Consider the following 20,560-nt stretch of genomic DNA (forward strand, 5'->3'; position numbering starts at 1 on the left):
ATGGTATTTGAAAAGGGACGGATTGAATTGGCGTACCCTTCAGCCATTAGCTGGGCTTCTTCCAGTTGAAGATGATCGCACAGTATCCTAAATTTGAATCCTTCAGGGGTGTTAGGAGTGAATGTGACTCCCAATGCTCTCTTTAATTTGGAGAATTCTCTGGGATCCGGAGAAGCAAATGTAGGAATGATGGGTGCTGGGCCCCGATAAATCTGACTCATGTTCCAGTGCATGTCAGGGTGGCGCTGGTCTTCCTTGGGTTGAGACGAGGGTCGGTTTGCTTGGTGGTTGTCTTCTGGATGATAAGCGGTTCTCTGCCTATCAGGCTCCGGTCTAACTGGGGATCGGGACCGACCCCTGGATTTTGACGACTGATCATCTCTGGGAAAGTTGGTAGGATAGTGATGCCCTGATGGGTTTGGATGAGCTGAGGTCACAGTCTCATGACGCCGCCCCGTTGATAGGTAGTGGTTCTGGTGGCTCTGTATGCCTAATGGGTAGGTGTTTCCCATCCGAGATCCCACATCTCCGGGACATGGGTATCTTGATCCATGATGACTAAGATCCATGGAGCCTTCAGGGCCCGGAAGCCACTGAGGTCCCACATCTCCAGGACCTGGCTGTCTTATCTGTGGTTCTGGAGGCAACTGAGGTCCCACCTCTAAAGGATCTGGGCGTACTACTTGCTGATGCCAAGGACCTCCAGAGGTCTCAGGCTCTGGAGGTAGCTGAAGTCCCACATCTTGTTACTGCAGTAGGCCCTATTCCCGGGTTTCGGCACCATGTAAAATAGCTACTAAAGAGAGACTGGTTTCTAGGGTTAGGACCCGCCGCAGTGGTGTCCGGTTAGAACTTAACCGAGATGCCTTGAATCGTATGAGAGGATCTGAAGTCTTGCTGGGAGAACTAGCCGAGTATCTTGAGATGGTTGTAAGTGATGATAAGCTATAGGCTTCGTTGATCCTGGCGGTAAGGGCTGAGTCGAGGAATGCTTCACTCCCTGGTGAGAATTGCTCCTTTATATAGGGCCCGCCTGTGTACTGTATGACATCACGCCACATCATCAGCTGGGGACTCTATGATGTCATCGTATATCCATATATGGCCATCTCCGTATATATGCCACATCATCAGCTGTGGACTCTATGATGTCATCGTATATCCATATATGGCCATATCCGTATATGGACATATAAGTCGTCCATGCCCAAGTATGGGCCGGTGAGGTCAGACCCCGTGTGATGCGTGGGCTATCTCCATACATGGAGACTCAGCTGAGAGCCTTCGCAACAGTATCATTTGGGTGCCTACAGTTTTGTACATCACTTAGTATGAAATGCACATTTCTGGTCTCCTAAGTGTCCACTGAATGTCCGATGATCAGTGTTGCTAAATCTCACGAGAGTGTATTTTTGACACACAGGTCTCAAACTATGATACTTTCCTCCTTATTTGTCTTAAAAAGAAGACATTGATGTAAAATGACTTGTGAAGAAGAGGTCCAATATTTTCTAGAGTGACTATGGGGCTATTTTGACATGGTGTTCACGTCTCCCATTGGAATTAATGGACTCATGACCTACTTCTGCTCTCCTAAAGGGGAAATGCAGGAAGTCAAGCGAAGTCAAGAGTCCTGCTTTCTATTGATTTGTTCTTGTTTGTACATGGTTGTGTGGAGAGGTCTCACACTTTCGGATTATTTCGATCACACATGCACCTGAAACAGTCGTGTCCCATTCACTTCCATTCGAAGCGAGCTTCCGGCAGCGTAGCAAACTCTCATCACGTGCCACGATCTGCCATCATGTTGAGTTTAACTCAGCAGAACCGAAAGAGAGAGAGAGAGAGAGAGAGAGAGAGATAGACGCCGCTCCCCAAAATAAAATAAAATCTTTTATTTTGAAATGCCCACTGGCTTGACATTGGCCCACTTGACACCTGCATTGAGAGCCCAATCAGATCAATTGCTTGACGGCCCTCTGTTTCCTGTTTACATTTTAGCGCCAGGCATGAAGAATCTATCCTCAGCTGTGAGTGAGAGCTGTCGTCAGGTTGTTTACCGATAATTTACAGCATGGCTCAGAAACTAATTTCAGATTTATTTGGGGGAGAAAAAAAAGAGTTGTACAGAAGCAAGTAGGCCACTGGTGTTGATGAGTCTGTGACTCGGAGGAGGACGACGACGATGTGGAGTTACTTTCCACTGAATTTCCATTTAAGGTAATAGCATTTATTGTATTGTGTTCTGATGGGCTGCTGTGCCTACTGCTGCTGTACTGTATTTTATTGTGTTCAGTGTTTTGCCGGCCGCTGTGCCAACTGCTGCTATACTGACTGCTGCTATAGGGAAAGTGTTGTTCTGGATTGTGTCGTAGAAACATGAAAAAAGAATGTTGGTCCTGATAGTTAGATCATTGAAATTAGTCACCAGCGGGGGTGTGGGACCTGTGGTGAAAACCTGGCATTGGAGCCCGGTGGGGGGTTGCTACGCCAGTGGAGAGAGAGAGGTAGATTGTCTTGGCTTTAAACCCGTTTTCCTGGGAATTCCAGAAAACAAAAGCAAGTACACAGTAAATTCCTTGGCTCAGTGTAAATATTTGTGACTCAGATATACACATGTTTATGCTGTACACTCTCTGAGGCAAATTTGCCAAAGGCTTAATCAGTGAGTCTCAACCCTTTTCACTTCAAGGATCCTCAGTTTGACATGCATTATGCCACGGACCCCCATTTGATAAATCGTTTATTTATCTCGGGGACCCCAATCTGCACTATACAATCCTCACTGTTAATTTACGTCTGAGATTGTACAAATGGAACGAACAAGAACAACAATGGAATCTGTGAAAAATATTGTCTAAATACAACCAGTAAGTGGAAAATGTTGCATGATTAACTTGTGGGGAGATTTCTGCCCCCCCCCCCCTTTTTCTTTTTGTATATATCACTTTATTGATGAATTTCATGACTTTTGCAGTAAAAGTAGAACTACTGATCATCCATTTCAAGAGGAGGACAAGTCAAAGTTATGGAAAAACACTGACAGGTTTTGTACTTATAGAAGATTATCACCAGGATTACAGGGTAACATTCCTTAGAAATCTTCGTCCTATAGAATGGCCTTATATAAAAGGCAGCTGATTCAAAATAGAACCAAATATTTGAATTCTGATTGTTTTGGGATGTAGGGACACCGGTAGACCATTTGTGCAAGTATGATGTAAAAGCAACCAGCAGGTAGAAAATGACAAAGGATTGAATTGGAACTCCATCTTTCAGGCTATTTTTTTTTGCCTATGTGGTGGAGTCCCTTCATGGATCAATTTCATGACTTTTTTTGCAGTAAAAGTAAAACTCGGGACAGTCCATTTCATGAAGGGGTCATGCTAACTATATGTTCTATCACGGGGAGGGGTATGTCAAAAAACATTTGGTTTGCTCCTGCACTAACTTCACTGTCACCTGGGGACCCATGTGGGGACCCCCATGGTGGTCCCGACCCACAGGTTGGGAACCAGTGTCCTTGATGACTGGTGTTATAGACCGTCCACATGCAGCCATACCATTATTGGACTCAGTCTTGTTGAATTGTCCTGCGCTATGGACAGACTTTTATTTTGACATGTACTGTATAGAGGGGTATAGGGTTTCAGACTGTGTGGGTACGCAGGCTGGGATTGGTTAGGAGAACTGTGCAACAGGAAACCACAGGATGTGAGTCTGGCTGTAAGGGCTGAGCTGCAGGCTCTCTGGGCTGGCGTCTCGCCAGGTATGATACGAGCTTGCGTGTGGACGCACGCACAGTCGCACGCATGCACACGCACACACCTTACAAATATATGCACAATGACAGAAACACATAATTAATGTACATACAATATAGTCCAAGAGTCTCTCTATTCCAGGAGTTCTCAAACTGTTCCTTGCCAAGGACCATAGCCATAGCAAACATTGCCAATCTAGAAATTCAGGTTGAAAGGGGATGAACTGGCACAACAATCGCATCAATTTCATATTCATATCATTTTTTTTGTTTCTTTTTTTTTACTTTGGAAACCTGTGCAATAGTCTTTAGCACTGTTTTCCAAACAAGTTGCGGATTATACAGTAGGTCGAGAGTAAATTTCTCTTTATTTATTGTTTCCTACATTTTGTTTTGAATAATTAGTATTTCAATAAATGTCAGGTGAGGACAGTAAAATATGGCACTGAAATAGTACTTTTAAAACCACTTAAAGTCTCCACTTGAGTTGACCGTATCCCCCAGGGCTGTACTGTATACTAGGCCCCCTCCTGTTTCTGCTCCACACTGAATATCTTGGCCAAAACCAGCCATCTGTTCAAAACATAGTCGTTCACAGCTTGAAACGGTACAATAGACACGGTCGCTGTTGGTCAGAATCCTCTTTTCTCCCTATTCTAACTTTTCATGTGTTTTCCCCGTAAATGAAGATCCTACTTCATTGCTTCCCAAACAGTGGGTCGGGACTAGGGATGGGACGATAAGCGATATTATCGTTTATCGTGATAAAAAACACTCACAATTATCGTATTGGGGAGATTTAATATATTGTCATATCGTCCTCCGTCATGCACTGGGATCAATTCATATTTATTTGCCGAGCCGCATATCCGGTAGCACTTAAACCCTCTATAATTGGTAAAAGGTACTTATAATATACATAATACAGTATTTTTTCACTCTATCAAATGTCTTTGCCAAAAAATAGCCAACGCGTTGCGACGCGTTGTGAGCTTGTAGATCTGCTATTTTTTGGCAAATGTTCCTCCCCAGGATAATAGTGTTGATTATCGCGATAATATCGTAAATCGCTTTTTCTTTGGTCACAATAATCGTGATATGACATTTTCATATCGTCCCATCCCTAGTCGGGACCCATTTGTGGGTCTCGGACACATTTTTTTTATTGGTCCCTTAATGTTTTGTTTCCTAGTCTTGAGCTTAACTTTAGAGAAAACTGTTGCGCCCTTGGCGGCAGGTGCTGAGGTCTGGAGGAAATGAAGGAAGGCTGGCAGAAAGGACTCGCTCACTGCATTTTAAGGAATACTCCTTAGACTGAGACTTATGAAAATATCATTTCATTTATTTTTAGATGCCCATAAAGTGCTCGGTGCTCAGTGAAAATGAAAAAGCTAACGTTTCGGTCCTGGGATTTTAATTCGTCAGTGCTTGATCTAGGCCTAGTCTTGATCTAAAAGGTTTGGGCACCACTGCCATACTTGATCAAGTATTTACTTGTTATTTTATTTGACAGGGACAACAAACAAATAAAATCTATCTAGTTGAGGCCAATTTACGACCCATGTCACACACAAGTATCAAAAATATCAGATCTACAAGCTCAAAGCCCACCGTGACGCCTTTTGAGCTACATTTCAGTCCCAGTAGTAGTGCATCCCTCCTCATTAACCCTATCAGTGCCAGTTTTCACCACTAGAGGGCGCCCAGTGGCCAAAGAATTCATCATAAAGATACACTGTTACATGCACAAGCCCTGCGCAGCCATGATGCACCAAAACACTTTCCTCTGTTCATTTACAGGAACAGGATGAAGTTAGCTTGAAGTTAGCTATTGGCTACCAAGCATTTTAGAAGACCTATTTTCGGCGATTTAGCCATGATTAAACCTTGCACACCTCATGGATATGCTTGGAACAGAGAAAATGAGCTCTAAAGATCCTGGATTGCATTGGAGTGGATGGTAAATATCGGCGGCGCGACGCTCTCGCGGGCCGTCTAAACAGAATATAGTGGGGTTCAAAAAAAAAAGTAACTTCAAATTTTTTTTTATTTTTTTTTACAAAAAAAAAAAAAAAATGTTATCCCGAACTAGTTCGGGATAGGCACTCAGGACGTTAATACGGCCCAAATTATCCCGAACTAGTTCGGGATAGGCACTGTATGAGTTAACTCGTATACTTGCTGGTGCAAGCACACCAAAAATAGTTAATCTATCAGCTCACAATGCGTGTCAGTGCAACGCATTGTGAGCTTATAGATTGGCAATTTTTATGCTGAAATGTTGGCTGCAAATCAATGGTTCTCAACCTGTGGACCAGGGACCCCTGGTGGGCCGTGAGGATATTGCAAGTCGGCCGCCAAATAATTGGCAAAAAACAAAGGTTTTATTGATTGTGACATTAATATGAACATCTTACTTGTCGTCCATGTATGCTGAATTTCTCGCTGAGAACGTGACGACTTCAGAATTCCCGTTGTTCTGCGACTCCTCTCTCGCGCCGATGAAAGGGTCCGCCTCCCTGCTTGCCGAGCCAGATGGTTTGGTCCGCCCGTTCTCGAGGTTGAGCAGGTTGAGGTAGGACTCGGCACAGTCCACCTGGGCGGAGGCGAGAGGGTTGCTCGGCCACGCAGGGGTGGAGGTGATGTGGTTCTTCAGGTTCAGAGAAAGAGCTTTTGTTGACGCAGACACCGTGCTCCACGACGAGTCCTTGTCTTCTGTGATAATGAGACCAGACAAAACACAAAATGCATCACTGATCTCCACATTTCATTTATTGTCTCTTTCCATTTACCTTTCTATCCACATTATTTATTTCCATCTGTCTCGGTCTGTCTGTCTGTCTGTCTGTATCGTTCCAATACTTGCAACGTCGTATAACAGTGTCGCATGCTCTGGGAAGCGTTGTGAGCTTTGGCTCTGGTTTTCAGCGCACCACTGTCATACGGTGAAGGATAAAGCAGGCCTAACTATCTCTCTCTCAACCATGCATGAGTGCTGACTCTTATTCCAGAAGAGGAGCGGGCACAGTGCCAGTCACAGTAATTAAGTCAAGCATGTCTAAGATGAGCCTGATTAGCATTTCCTAGCAGGGCAGCTAACATGATTAATAAAAGCAGAACGCACTTTTATGTTCAACTAAGACACCCGTAAATACACACACAGGAAGAACAAACATTATGTAGGATGCAGATGTAGTAGGAAGTGATATTTTACTTAGAACCGTTTTAAAATATGTGTTAAAGAGCATTATAGTATGATAGTAATCACTGCTATAGACTGTTTGTTCAGTAACGGGAGTCTCTCCGTCTCTACAGATCTTTAATAAATAAAAAATACATTTCTAGGTCAGGATACCAATTTCATCCAATCAGGAGAGAGAACTCATACTGGATAAACAAGTACAACTGGAAGTGATGAAGCAGAACAAATAGACAAAATGTGTACTACTTGAAGCTGATTAATGGGTTTTCATGTCAAGGACCCCCGAAACTATATGTATTTGGCCGCAGACCTCCCCATCTCAACTTTCGATTTAAAAACACATTATTGAAAGATTTGCACACATTTTCGTTATTTTTTCCAAAACAAAAATTGTCTAAAACAAACGTTCAAAAGTGGTTAAAATCGAAAGGGACACAGCTGCTTTCCAGTTCTAAAGGCCATTCACACTGAGTGAGCACTATAACTATAACTATAACAAATAAAGTTTAAAAAAGTCAAGTGGATGGCAGTGTTCACAACAACTATAAAAAGAAAAAATACAATGGTGAAAGATATAGTTATAGACTATAGAGCGTATGCGCGTGACATCATCCTCATACCCGGAAGTTATGCGGGAACGACTACTGAGTGGCAAAAAAATCATTTCTGGCCTTGACAGCCCATATATATCTAAACAGAAAAGTCCTCTCTAATTGCATTAAACAATGTTAAACAACATTTAACTCACTTTGCCACTCACTTTGCCACTCGATTTGCCATTCACTTTATGCATGCCCACACCCTCTATAGTTATCTTTATAGTTATATCTTGCCCAGTGGGAACGGCGCTCTAATGGGTCAAATGTGTGTAAAAAACTGTGAAGTCAGCGCCCCCTACCTGCTGGCTCCTGGTGCGGGGGAGGAGGAGCATCTTGTTGCAGGGCCTCCATGTCCCTGAGCTGCTGCACCAGCAGGGCCAGGTGCCGCAGCAGGTCTCGGTTCTGCAGCACCAGCTGGTGGACGCGCGCCTGCGCCTCCATGCGGGCGGCGCTCTCCGCCGCCATCTGGTCCTTCAGCAGCTGTACCTGAGGGCGGGAAGCAGCAGCGTAAAGTACCGTAACTAAGTGCGTTTGCTTGAGTAATGTGCTTAGGTACACGTTTGAGATATTTGTACTTTACTTGAGTGTTATCAATTTTAGGGTGCCCTCACACCAAAATACCTATGAGAGTGGAATCCGCGTTCCGCCAATGCATTTCAATGAGAGTGAAGCGGTTTCATGCCAGCAGAGGATTTCTGCAAAAAACGCTCCCTTATCATTGAAATGCATTGGAGGAACGCGGATTCCACTCTCATAGGTATTTTGGTCTGAGGGCACCCTTACAATGCTTTTACCCCTACTCCACTACATCTCGGATCCAAATATTGTACTTTTACTCCACTATATTTATTTGAACACTTTACTTACTAGTTACTGTGTAGATTTTGATTATTACTACAAAACATACATTAACCACTTCAGCCCTGATAAACAATTTGACCATTTGAAAATAGCCGCTCTACAAGCTCACATTGTGAGCTAGTAGATCTCCTATTTTCAAAATATTTTTATACATTCCAAAACGTGAAATGGGATATTCTGCACAATGAGTACTTTTACTTTTGCTACTTTAAGTACATTTTGAGGCCAATACTTTTGTACTTTTACTCAAGTACATTTTGAATTCCGGACTTGTAACAAAGTATTTCTACATTGCAGTATTGATACTTTTACTTAAGTAAAACATTTGAGTACATTTTCCACCACTGGCGGGAGGCGGAGCGGACTGAGAGACAGGCCGTGGTAAAAAACCATTGCCACCACTCCGACATGCAGTCGGTGTTGGTTTTGACAGCACAGTTTTGATTTAGCTTTAGCCATAGTTTTTGAATAGATTTATTTTTGAGCGGAGCTCCAACATCTGGCTTTGTCCGGTTTCCAAAAAATGTCTGGTCCCCTGGAAATGTGGAGCGTGGCAGAAACTAGCAAAAATAGCTGATCTACAATCAAAAATGTCTGCAAATCCCCTGAAAATCGACTGTCTTGCCAATGGCCGGACGTTAGGGCTGTCACGATTATGACATTTTACATGACGATTAATTGTCACTCAAATAATTGCGATTAACGATTTAATTGTGTTTTTGTCGTTGACAATTACATTTCTGTTTGGCTTGTAGGCTTTGAAGTTGCACATGGTAGATATGACACATAACCTAAATATACAAATAAATTACTGACATATTTGACAACTTTATACTTAAAAAAGAACATTGATAGTGGAAATAGCCGATCTACAAGCTCACAACGCGTCGCGATGCGACGCGTAGTGAGCTTGTAGATCTGCTATTTCCACAATTTTTTTACTTTAAAAAATATATATGAAAATTGTCCAACATGGAAACGATAAAGACGATTATGAAAAATAATCGCGATTATGTCAAATAATCGCGATTAGACGATTATGTAATAATTGTGACAGCCCTACAGGACGTGTCAAGTTTTTAAATCTGTACATCTGGCCTACATTTTGGAGCACACAGCTAAATGTTTGTTGTACACCCAGGGTCCCATTGGCCAAGCTTCGCAGGACACCCTGTGATTGGCCAGCGGGACGCAGAACGGGTACACATTATTGTGTATCATTATTTTATGCTTTAACTATTGAAAAATAGCAGATATACAAGTTCACAGCACGGCACCGAGTGTCGCGCTGCGAGCTTGTAGATCTGCTATTTTTAAAAAATTGTGAAAATTAGAATTTTTACCCGATTCTATAAGTGTCTTTTGAATCCTTCTAAGGTTTTTTGAAAAACCCTATGTTTCTATGTCAGCCATCTGGCGGGCCATCGTCAAAGAAAAGGTCCTTTTCACTCAACTGGAGCTCAGTTGGTCTGTTCTTGAGAGACTACTATGTCAGTGGTTCTAAAACCTTTTCATGTGAAGGACCCCCAAAATGATATTTATTTGGCCACGGACCCCCATCTCAAAATATCTAGTTCCAGGGACCACTCAGAAGCAAAATTTGAGTTACAAACGTTAAAAATACATATATTCAAAGATTTGCACACATTTTCACGACTTTTTCAAAAATAGCAGATCTACAAGCTCGCAGCGCGGCACTCGGTGCCGCGCTGTGAGCTTGTATATCTGCTATTTTTCAATAGCTAAAGCATTCAATAATTCTAGGCCTAATGAGATAGCACCGCTCACTTCAAACTAAGAGCCAAACAACACAGTCGGAATTTAAAAAAGAAAATCTCCTTCATGTCAACACCTCAATTGGAAGAGAATATTCCGATTACGGCTCCATTTGCACACTCTCACAGTTACAGACACCCGACTGGGTCCATTTGGACCCATGGTTGTTCCCAGGACCCGGCGTTGAGAACCACTAGCTGACCTAGTTCATTTCTTTTTAGGGTCTTTTTATGCCTTTATTGGATAGGACAGTAGACTGACAGGAAATGGGGGGAGAGACGGGGAGTGACAATGCGGCAAAGGTCGTCCGGATCGGGAATCAAACCGCTGACGCCGTCAGGCATCAATGCCTATGTAATGCCTATGTGGTATGCGCCTGAACCAGTAGGCCAGCGGGCACCCGAGTTCATTTATTTTTAATCACAAAATCCCCAATTATATTCCCTATTCAATATAATGTTACAATCACACACTTGAGTCCCCCACACACACTACAAACGGCAGACTCTGCAGAATACTTTTATAGGAGGAATAATTTATTCAAATTTCTATTCGCAGGCCCCGAAATTGAAAATAATGACGGACAGGGGCTCTTTGTGTTCATAATTCAGTGAGTGCTGCATTGTGCACTGACAATGAATGTCTGCAAATATGACTGACGTTGAAAAGTGAATGTTTTGCCCAGATGATTTTAAGAACCAATAGGATAGCTCTGTTTGTTTGTGTGCACGCATGTGAGTGTGCATGTGCGTGTGTGTGTGTGCACGTGCATACATGCATACACTAATTCTGTATTGTGCTTTAGTCCATTATGTGTGTTTCCTGTAGCATTAATTTATTGTGTCATAACTATGTTGACACTGCCCCCTGGTGGCGCTGCCGCAGTCCGACACACAAGTGCTGAATGCAGCTTAGGCTATACCATATTGCTGGTATAAATCTCTCTCTCTCTCTCAACAGCAGATAGAAAGCTCCAAGTATATAAAGAGTGGCTACATTTGACATCTCAAGAACATTGTGGATTGATACATTCCTTACGCACATTCCCACAGTGGTGTGTGGCAGAGGCAACTATTGATTTTCTCTTAAAAATATACTGTTTTGTCTGCACTGACGTGAAGAAAATGATTCAAAACTAAAATGTGTGATGTCATATATAGCCTACCTCTGCTTATAACACGGCTTGGTTGAATGCTTGATTCTGATTGGTCGATCAGTCACTGAATTCAACGGTGTGTTATTTCGGTGCTTTTGATTCTATATACTTTAAATTAAATTCTCTGGTTTCTCAACCTGGACCAACGGCTTCTTGGTATTCTCGGGTTGGGACAGTAAAAATGAGTTAATTCACGCTGTTGACACTGGGGAGTGAGTGGTGTAATCCTAGCCTGACTGCAAGCGTCAGACTCTCACACACTTCGTTACCAACAGGGGGTGGTGTTGTGCAGTCTGGTTTATTAACCAGGCTAGTGTAATCCCACCAGTCACTACACATTGTTTATAACCCACCGGCGCACCGCTATTATTGTTTACGAGCTGTGAACTTTTAACTTGTTAACACGGTCGACATCTCGTCTCGCAAGAAATCCAAATGCTATTGGAGCCAATGGGACGTTCTGCACAGCCACATCTGCGCAGCTTCTCTTTGTAAACACACAATGGCAGCGCCCAGTGCAAGACGAGACCGCCTAGGCAAAATTAGACTGTGGATTCACAAGAGACATTATGTACGAAAGATATGTAACAGAATTATCTTTTTCTTTACAGTATTCACTTTGTATGTAATTGCGACGCTCGAACGCATCTTGGCTTTACAGTAAATGTTTATTTAACGCACAGTGCATCGCCTCCTTCTCCTCCTCGTCCAAGAGTAACAACTTCCAAGTAAAGGCTGACTTACAACGTGCTGCATGATGAAAATAGCAGATCTACAAGCTAGTAGATCTGCTATTTTCTGCACACTGAAAACGTTTGCCTTCACAATAAAAGCTTATCAGCAACAATGACAGTTGGAAAGGATAACGGATTCAGTGGCATTAAACATTGTGGGCACCTCAATGTTAAATTGGATGAAATCATTTTGCCAAATAATAGGTCGCAGCAACGTATTGAAAAACAATTAAAAAAGGGGGGAAAAATAACTAAAATGGTTCATTTTTGGAATCATGAACTTTTAGTCCAAAAATCAGAATTATGAACGATGAACTGAACTAATTCATTTTAGAAATGGTGAACTGAACTTTGAACTAGTTCATATCCACCTGTTTCCGCGAGAAGTTACCGTAGCATTATCTGTGGGACACTTCCGGTTAACAGCAGACATACAAGCTCACGTCGCATCGCAGATGCAACCATTGTGAGCTTGTAGATCACACTCGGCTGCAGCGCCGGAAGCTGCCGCACAACCTTCTGCGCAATGCACGATGGGACGTTGGAAAATTGTGGATAGAAAGTGAACTTTCCCAACACTGATCGTACCTGTGCCACGGCCACCTGTGTGTGTTGCTGCTGCTGGTGCAGCTGGTGCTGCAGCAGGTGGAGGTAGTGTTGGGACGCCAGCGGCGTGGCGCACGGAGAGCAAGGGCTGCTGGGAGAAAGGCCTTGTTGTGGCGTCGTCATGGCGAAGAAGGAGCTCTGGTCAAAGTTCTGTTCCCCCAACACAGATCAATGAACACATTGATTAATCCATTAACTCTCAAATACCTGGAACGCGCCCGAGTCGCGTTAGATTTTAACCACTTTAACCATTATTGTATGCTTTAACCTTAGAAAAATAGCAGATATACAAGCTCACAGCGCGGCACCGAGTGCCGCGCTGCGAGCTTGTAGATCTGCTATTTTTGAAAAATCGTGAAAATGTGTGCAAGTCTATGAATATCTTTGACCCGATCTTTGACCCGACTTCTAAATCCTTCCTCTAAATCAGTGGTTCTCAAACTTTTTCATGTCAAGGACCCCCAAAATTACAGGTATTTGGCCACGGACCCCCATCTCAATGTTGTTCCAGGGACCCCCCAGAAGCAAATATTTGATTTACAAATGTTCGCTTTTAAATAGATATATTCAAAGACTTGCAAAGAAAAATCATGATTTTTCAAAAATAACAGATCTATAAGCTTGCAGCGCGGCACTCGGTGCCGCGCTGTGAGCTTGTATATCTGCTATTTTTCAATAGTTAAAGCAGTCAATAATCCTAGGCCTAAATGGTTTAACACATTAAGGATATACATGTATTTGGCTGCGGACCCCCATCTCAAAATATATTGTTCCAGGGACCCACCAGAAGCAAACATTTGAGTTACAAATGTTCGCTTTTAAAAAGACATTCAAAGTTTTGCAAATATTGATTTTTCTATTCAGATACAAGCTCACAGTGCAGCACTCTGCACTCTGTGCTGTGCTGTGAGCTTGTAGATCTGCTATTTTTTAATAGTTAAAGCATAAAAATAATGGTTAAAGTGGTGAAAATCTACAGTGACACGGATGCAGGTCTAAATGGGTTAACCCATTAAGACCTGAAACCGATTCTACAATTACCCTCTGAATGCATTCTTATAACATTATTATTAATAGAGTTGTTTTCAACCTTTTTCATGTCAAGGTCCATTATTTATTTGGCATTTGAGCCACGGACCACAATTTACCACATTTAACAGTGTGGCCAAAGCTGAATGGTTAGGGAGCCCGGCTGGGGAACCAGAGCCCCTGGTTGTCCCAGGTTTGATTCCAGGCCAGGCCAGCAATGTCCATGTGTGTCCCTGAGCAAGACTCTTAACCCCTAATTGCTCACACGCTCCTTGTGGGCAGCAAATCAGTTGGGTTGAGCTGAAAATACTGAATTTCCCTCGTGGGAGGAGTAGGTAACTATTATTTGATGAGATTTAGCCTCTCAGACCCAGACGAAATATTTTGTAAATTAAGTAGTGCACATGTTTAACAATAATTTAACTCTTGAGGGCGTAAAATGGAACCAAATGGACCCGTAAGGAGGATGAAACACTATGGCTTGATTTTGTAGTTTGTTTCCTGTATCGGTTAAAAACTACGCCAGTGGCCCGGGCTGACACTGTGTCGCGGGTTTGAATCCCACAACACAGTTTCACTCCGCGTCTCTCTACCCATGTCAATTCCTGTCAATCTACTGTATACTATCGATAAAGGCAGAAAAAGCCAAAACATATTACCAAACAAAAAGACAAAAATACAGAAGTGTGGGCGACCTGATAGCCGAGTTATCAGGGGGCTGTTTTTACAAAAGTAAATAAAATAAAATAAACATAAATAAGGTGTGTTAGTGCATTGTGCCATTGTGCATTGACACAAGTCAACAGCATTGTCAATGCTTGCACACATTAGCCTTGGTATTCGGTAAAGCAGGCTTTTATTTTTCATTTGCGTTCGTATGCACACATTGGCACACCAAGATCTAACACATCCGTCATACCTGGCGTTAGCTGCAGCTGTGTTGCTTACATTAGAGTACTACAAGGTCAGTCTGCCGCAGGAAAGCAAACTGCAAAATGTCCACGTCCTCCTTCTATGTCAAATGGACTTGATAACTTGTGCCTTGGACTTCCATTTTCATTTGTTTCTTTTTTGGAGCTGTGTGGAACACAAGCTCCCTATACGTGGCCGTGTGTGTGTCCGTCCGTGTCTGTCTGTCTGTCTGTCTGTCTGTCTGTCTGTATGTAGCCTCAAAGTTTGGCACGCTACTCCTCCCACAGTTTTTGCACCACACACTCGCGCCATATGTCAAATCGACCGGCTTACTCGGGAATCGTCTGCTAGTAACTTGCTAAGAGAAAGGTTCTATAGTTTAATTGATATTAATTTATTAGTGAATTAATTTTCCCCATTGACTTATAATGGGAATTGCAAAAACTCACATTCAAGTATTTTTCTCTCGTAAACCATAGGAGCTACAGTTTCAAACCTCAGAGAGGAGATTCATAATGATTTTAAGAATGAATTAAAAAAAAATTACATCACTCGGCCTCATGGTGGCGCTATAACGGCCCACTTTGCGTTTTGCCCCGTAACTCTTGAACCATAGATCGGAAAATTTAAATTATTTTTTCCCTGGATTCCTTGGGTCATTTGCGCCAGGATAGATTTTCCGCCATCTTGAATTTTCTCCAAAACACACTTTTTGCACCTTTTCCTACATATTTTCTTCAAATATCACAAAAATCGGTACACATGATCCTGGGTGACCAGAGAGGTGCTACACACACACACACACACACACACACACACACACACACACACACACACACACACACACACACACACACACACACACACACACACACACACACACACAGCTCCACTTCGAACAGAGGTTCGATTTTGTGACTGTGCCTTGCTCAAATTGCACTAATGCAAATTGTATATTATGTTTTTGGTTGTCCAAAAGAGCTGGAAATAAACTAAACTGAAACTGAAATGGTACCTTGCTTCCTCCATATTTTTTCACCTTCCATCTCTTCTCCCCCACTCTCTCTCTCTCCCTCTCTCTCTCTCTCTCTCTCTCTCTCTCTCTCTATGTCTCTTTATCCATCCGCTCTCTCCTTGCTTATCTGCATGCAGCAGATGTTGGGTGAACCCGTTAATGGGATTACGGTGGCTTTCCTCCAGAATCAAAGTGAACATTCTAGGTTTTGGGATTAGGTGTCCTCCTTTCACAACCACCAGGAATATTCATCTCCTCCTGCTCTGTTCTGATTATCAGTAGCGCTACCATTATTGTGTGTGTGTGTGTGTGTGTGTGTGTGTGTGTGTGTGTGTGTGTGTGTGTGTGTGTGTGTGTGTGTGTGTGTGTGTGTGTGTGTGTGTGTGTGTGTGTGTGTGTGTGCGCGTGCGTGTGTGCGTGCATGTGTGCATGCGTGAGTGCGTGCGTGCATGTGTGTCTGTACCATACTTGTGAGAGGCCAATATGTACTGACAAGTATAGTAGAATTAGAGAAACAGACTATTTTTCCTGGATCTCACAAGTTAAATTGGCTGTTTTATGGTATATGCTTTATGTGTAATGTGTATACTGTATATATGTGGAATATATATGTTGAATATTCTAGTTATGATTGGGCATTTAGAGGATACAGTAGGTGTTGGAGTTAGAGGTTTGATGTATTCTCTAGTTGTCCAGTGGCACGCAGAGCTTGTGCGTTGGCTATTTTTTTATGATGCGTGACACACCGGCATGCATAGTATAGTATAAATCAGGCTTTAGGGCTGGAGATAGAAATGGCAAGCAAGCGACCCAAACTAGTGAAAACAGCAGATCTACAAGCGATGCTTCACATTGTGAGCTTGTAGATCGGCTATTTTCACTACTTATTAAATGTTTTGTTTTCTAATTGTGGAATTTCTCAGATTTTTCTTGTATTTCTTCGTGGATTTTGTATTTACCGGTAATTCATAAAAAAGAAAACGCTTTTGGGGATTCTTTTTCTGAAATATTTTTGAAATAATAATAATAATAATATAATAATATAATATAAGATATAAGAAAATAATAATAGGAAACAAATAAACAATGGGACCCATGAAAATGTATCCACGACCCACAAATGGGTCCCTCCAACCCACCCAGTGTTTAGGAAACAGTGCAGCGTGAGTGCGTATGCGCTCACATGTGTGCATGCATGCGGTGAATATAATGCATGCGTGTGTCCTGTCCTACCATGATGGTTTGTCCTGGTTTGACCACACTGAGCTGAGCCAGACTGTGGAGGATGTCGTTGACTTGCTGCTCGCACAGCGACGCAGGGCCTGCTGGGAGATCACCTCCTCCTCCTCCTCCTCCTGCTCTCCTCACCACTCCCTCACTCTCCCCTTGGTCTGTCTCTTTGCCACCTGGAGAGAACACACACACAACGGTTATTTACATGGCAAAGAGGTCTGAGAACCACAGGTTTACAGTAACTGTGCATGTTTCTCACCCTCAGTGGCGTGATCCTCTGTGGACTTGTCGCTCTCTCCGTCCGCCTCTTGCTCAGCATGCTGAAGGCTGAGTTTGTGACACACCTCAAACGCCTGGCCTACGGTCCGCACAATGCGCATGGCCTGGGTCTGAAATGGTTGGCACAATGTTGGCACAAATGTTAGAAGCCAAAGGCATGGTACCCCCGCTCCTGTTCACTCAGATCAGCTAACACAGGGATGCAGACAGACCCTTCACTAAAACGCCCAGGACAGCGATCCACTTGTCCCAGACTCTTCTCCCTACTGGCCCACAAACTGTGGAATGAAAATTGCATTAACTGCAGACGCACTCCCTAGCTTCTGCCGTGGTCTTAAGACTCACCTCTTCAGACTCACCTCTTATGACTCCACCTTAGCCCATAGCACTTAGCATAACAGTTGACAATCCTCGATGACCATACACATACAGGCTTATGCCAAGGCAAAGATGTAATTTAAATAGCATTTTTATATAGGCCGATGCCAGGCTGTTTTTTGACTTGGCATCTTGTATCATCGAAGCTATAGTGTGTATAGCTTTGATGTACAGATTATTAATATTGTATTATTTTCTTTATTGAATAGGTCCTTTGTTTACCTATGTTTTAAGACTACTTCTATGCATTTGATGTGTTACCCTGTGCTGTCCTTGCGTACTGGATTAAGAGCTTCTAAATTGTAAATTGTAATGTTACGATTCAGACACTCATCAGACGCTAGGCAAGGGCATCTGCTAAAAGGACGATTTAAAGTCTCAAGAAATGATACGACGCGATCGATGCAGAGAGGAGTGCAAGAGGTGGAGTGTGAAGAGGTGTTTTCATGGGGAATGAGTGTGCGGTTGTGACTGTGCGGGGGAGTTTGGTAGCAGGGTGGGCCTGGGGAGTGCTCAACTGAGAACAAACTTCAAAAGCTGAACGCTAGACTGTAATCCTATCCACCACGGTGGGACACTCATTACAGTCCACAGACAAAAGCCAGCCTCTGGGGCAAACATACACTTCAGTGGTTGAATCTTTTCAGGCCGCAAGCCCCCCAAAAGAATCATATTTTATTTATTTTATTTTTTCTAGAAATAATAATTAGTAATATTTGAAATTTGGCAATGTTTTATCATTTGTTTGTTGGTAGCATTGTTTGTGGTTACTTTTGATGCAGTAATGGTCTTATTATTTATTTTTATGAGGTATTAAAAAGGTCTTAAATTGTCACTTTAGAAATGTGCAGATACCCTGATGGACAATGTGAATTCACAGTCACAGCTACAGTATATCAAAAATGCTACATACTGTACATAACAAAAACAAGCCCAAAAGCAAAAGGGGTTCCCGGATTGAAAGGTATAGTTACGTAAACAGGTTTCCGGTCTAAATGGGTAAAGTATATTGTGATGCCAATATCTTTTCTACTTTTACTCAAGTGAATTTTGAATAACCAGACTTTTACGTGGTAAACAGAGTATTTCTGCATTGATACGTTTACCTAAGTAAAATAAGGGCATACTATAATCTATGATCCTTTAAAGTTTCACGAGGGCATACGCTTAAAAACCTATGGGACCTATTGGTGTAAATGGTGAAAGTACAGTTGTAACTGTAACAGTTTTCTATGTGGTTAAAATCTAAAGGCATCATTTCACAAACCTACCTTCTTCTTGGATTTGAAGACGTTACACCTGAAGGAATTGTTGGAGCTGTCTCTGGCAATGTAGCTGAAGATCTTTAAGTCCTGGGAGTCATGTGACACGTAGAAAATCCTGAGGAAAACAAGAAAAGAAATGTGAGCGGTGCCTTTTATGGCGTATTTTAATGCCCAAGCTTCACGGGACATACGGACATTTATCCAATCCTCAATACTTAGTAAACCTGCTTGGCCCTTGGCTCCTATTTGGTCTACTGTTCTTTCCCTGTACACCAAACCTCTTCCCAAAAATAGCCGAACTTGTGGGCTTTTGGATCTGCTATTTTCGGTGAATGTTCCCCCCCAGAATAGAGAATAAACAAGACACAAACATTTGGAAGCCCCCCTGTATTAACTGTGGGGACCCCCTATGGGTCCCGGACCCCCTATAGAAGGCCCATGGACTTAAGGACAGAGTAGGAGGAGAAAGAGAGACAGCACAGTTATTGGAGCAGAGCCACAAAGTGCAATAGGTGCACAGGGATTCTGGGAACCATTATGTTTATTCAGGAACTGTGTAATCTTCTCAGCCCCTCTGTGTAGTTTCTCTCAACCTTGAAAGAAAGATAAAACCTGCTTCATAGTCAAACCATGTCATACCATGGTCTCCTGCGCTGAAAACAGTAGATGCACAAGCTCACAATGCGTCTAGGAGCGTCTAGGTACAACACATTGTGAGCTTGTAGATCGCTGCGGGACACCATCGTAAGACTGAATATAAATTGAGCATAGGCTTAACGTTTTGTGCCCAACTGGCTGATAAAGACAATTATCATATTTTGTCAACTTCATTTCTTTAGCATGTTGTTATTATTGTACGGTATCCTTCGTTGAACCCATTAAAACCGGGAAAGCAGCATTGCAACCAATTTAACCATTATTTTATACTAAAATGTTTTCATTTACTGCTTTCTATCTTTTTAGCGATTTGGAAGAAATCCTTTGTGACAGCAAATCTATCCAACAAATGTTTAAAATTATTTTGAAATTAGCAGATCTACAAGCTCACAATGCCTTGCATTGCACGCATTGTGAGCTTGTAGATCATCTATTTTCGAATGGCTGAAATGTACAATGGTTAATGTATGTTCTGTAATAATAATCAATCTATAAAGTAACTAGTAACTAATAGTTTTCAAAGAAACGTAGTGGATTAAAAAGTACAATATTTGGATCCGAGGAGATGTAGTGGCGTAGAAGTAAAAGTATTTGAAATTGGAAATACTCAAGTAAATACCTCAAAATTGTACTTAAGTTACTTTCCACCATGCACTGATACAGTAACTGTACCTACCAGTAACTACAGTACACATTATGGTCTGCCGACTGCGTGCACAAGCCATGGATAATTCATCAGGATGCCTGATGAGTCTAATTGCTCCTGGCACATGCATTCATGCACTTTGGTCCTGCATGTTTAAGCACATGGGAAGGCCTAGAGTGCTGCTAAAAGCATGCAGCCACCAGCACAGCCCATTCATATGCCTAGCATTAAACTGATCTAAAAGCATGCAGCCACCAGCAAAAAAACGCTCCATTCTCATTGAAATGCATTGACGGAATGGGTAATCCACTCTCATAGAAACGTTGGTGTTGCTGCAGCCTTATTTGTACTTTGCTTGAGTATTTCCAATTCCAAATACTTTTACTTCTACTCCACTACATCTCGGATATAAATATTGTACTTTTACTCCGCTACTTTAGTTACTAGTT

At 42.4% G+C, this 20,560-nt stretch overlaps 1 protein-coding gene across 1 annotated transcript in view; it reads right to left on the reverse strand.

The window, feature by feature from the left end:
• Positions 1-20,560, reverse strand: part of LOC308299702 (carboxyl-terminal PDZ ligand of neuronal nitric oxide synthase protein) — a 117,393-nt gene that overhangs the window by 14,849 nt on the left and 81,984 nt on the right. Inside the window, exons 5-10 of the mRNA XM_080743492.1 lie at positions 18,815-18,923; positions 17,146-17,275; positions 16,887-17,059; positions 12,680-12,847; positions 7,864-8,050; positions 6,181-6,478 (exon numbers count right to left, since the gene is read on the reverse strand). Of these exons, the coding sequence (XP_080599618.1) occupies positions 6,181-6,478; positions 7,864-8,050; positions 12,680-12,847; positions 16,887-17,059; positions 17,146-17,275; positions 18,815-18,923 (1,065 nt within the window). The remainder of the gene's footprint in view (positions 1-6,180; positions 6,479-7,863; positions 8,051-12,679; positions 12,848-16,886; positions 17,060-17,145; positions 17,276-18,814; positions 18,924-20,560) is intronic.

Source organism: Nannobrachium achirus (genome assembly GCF_963921795.1).
Source record: "Nannobrachium achirus genome assembly, chromosome: 15".
In the NCBI taxonomy this organism is placed as follows: Eukaryota; Metazoa; Chordata; class Actinopteri; order Myctophiformes; family Myctophidae; genus Nannobrachium; species Nannobrachium achirus.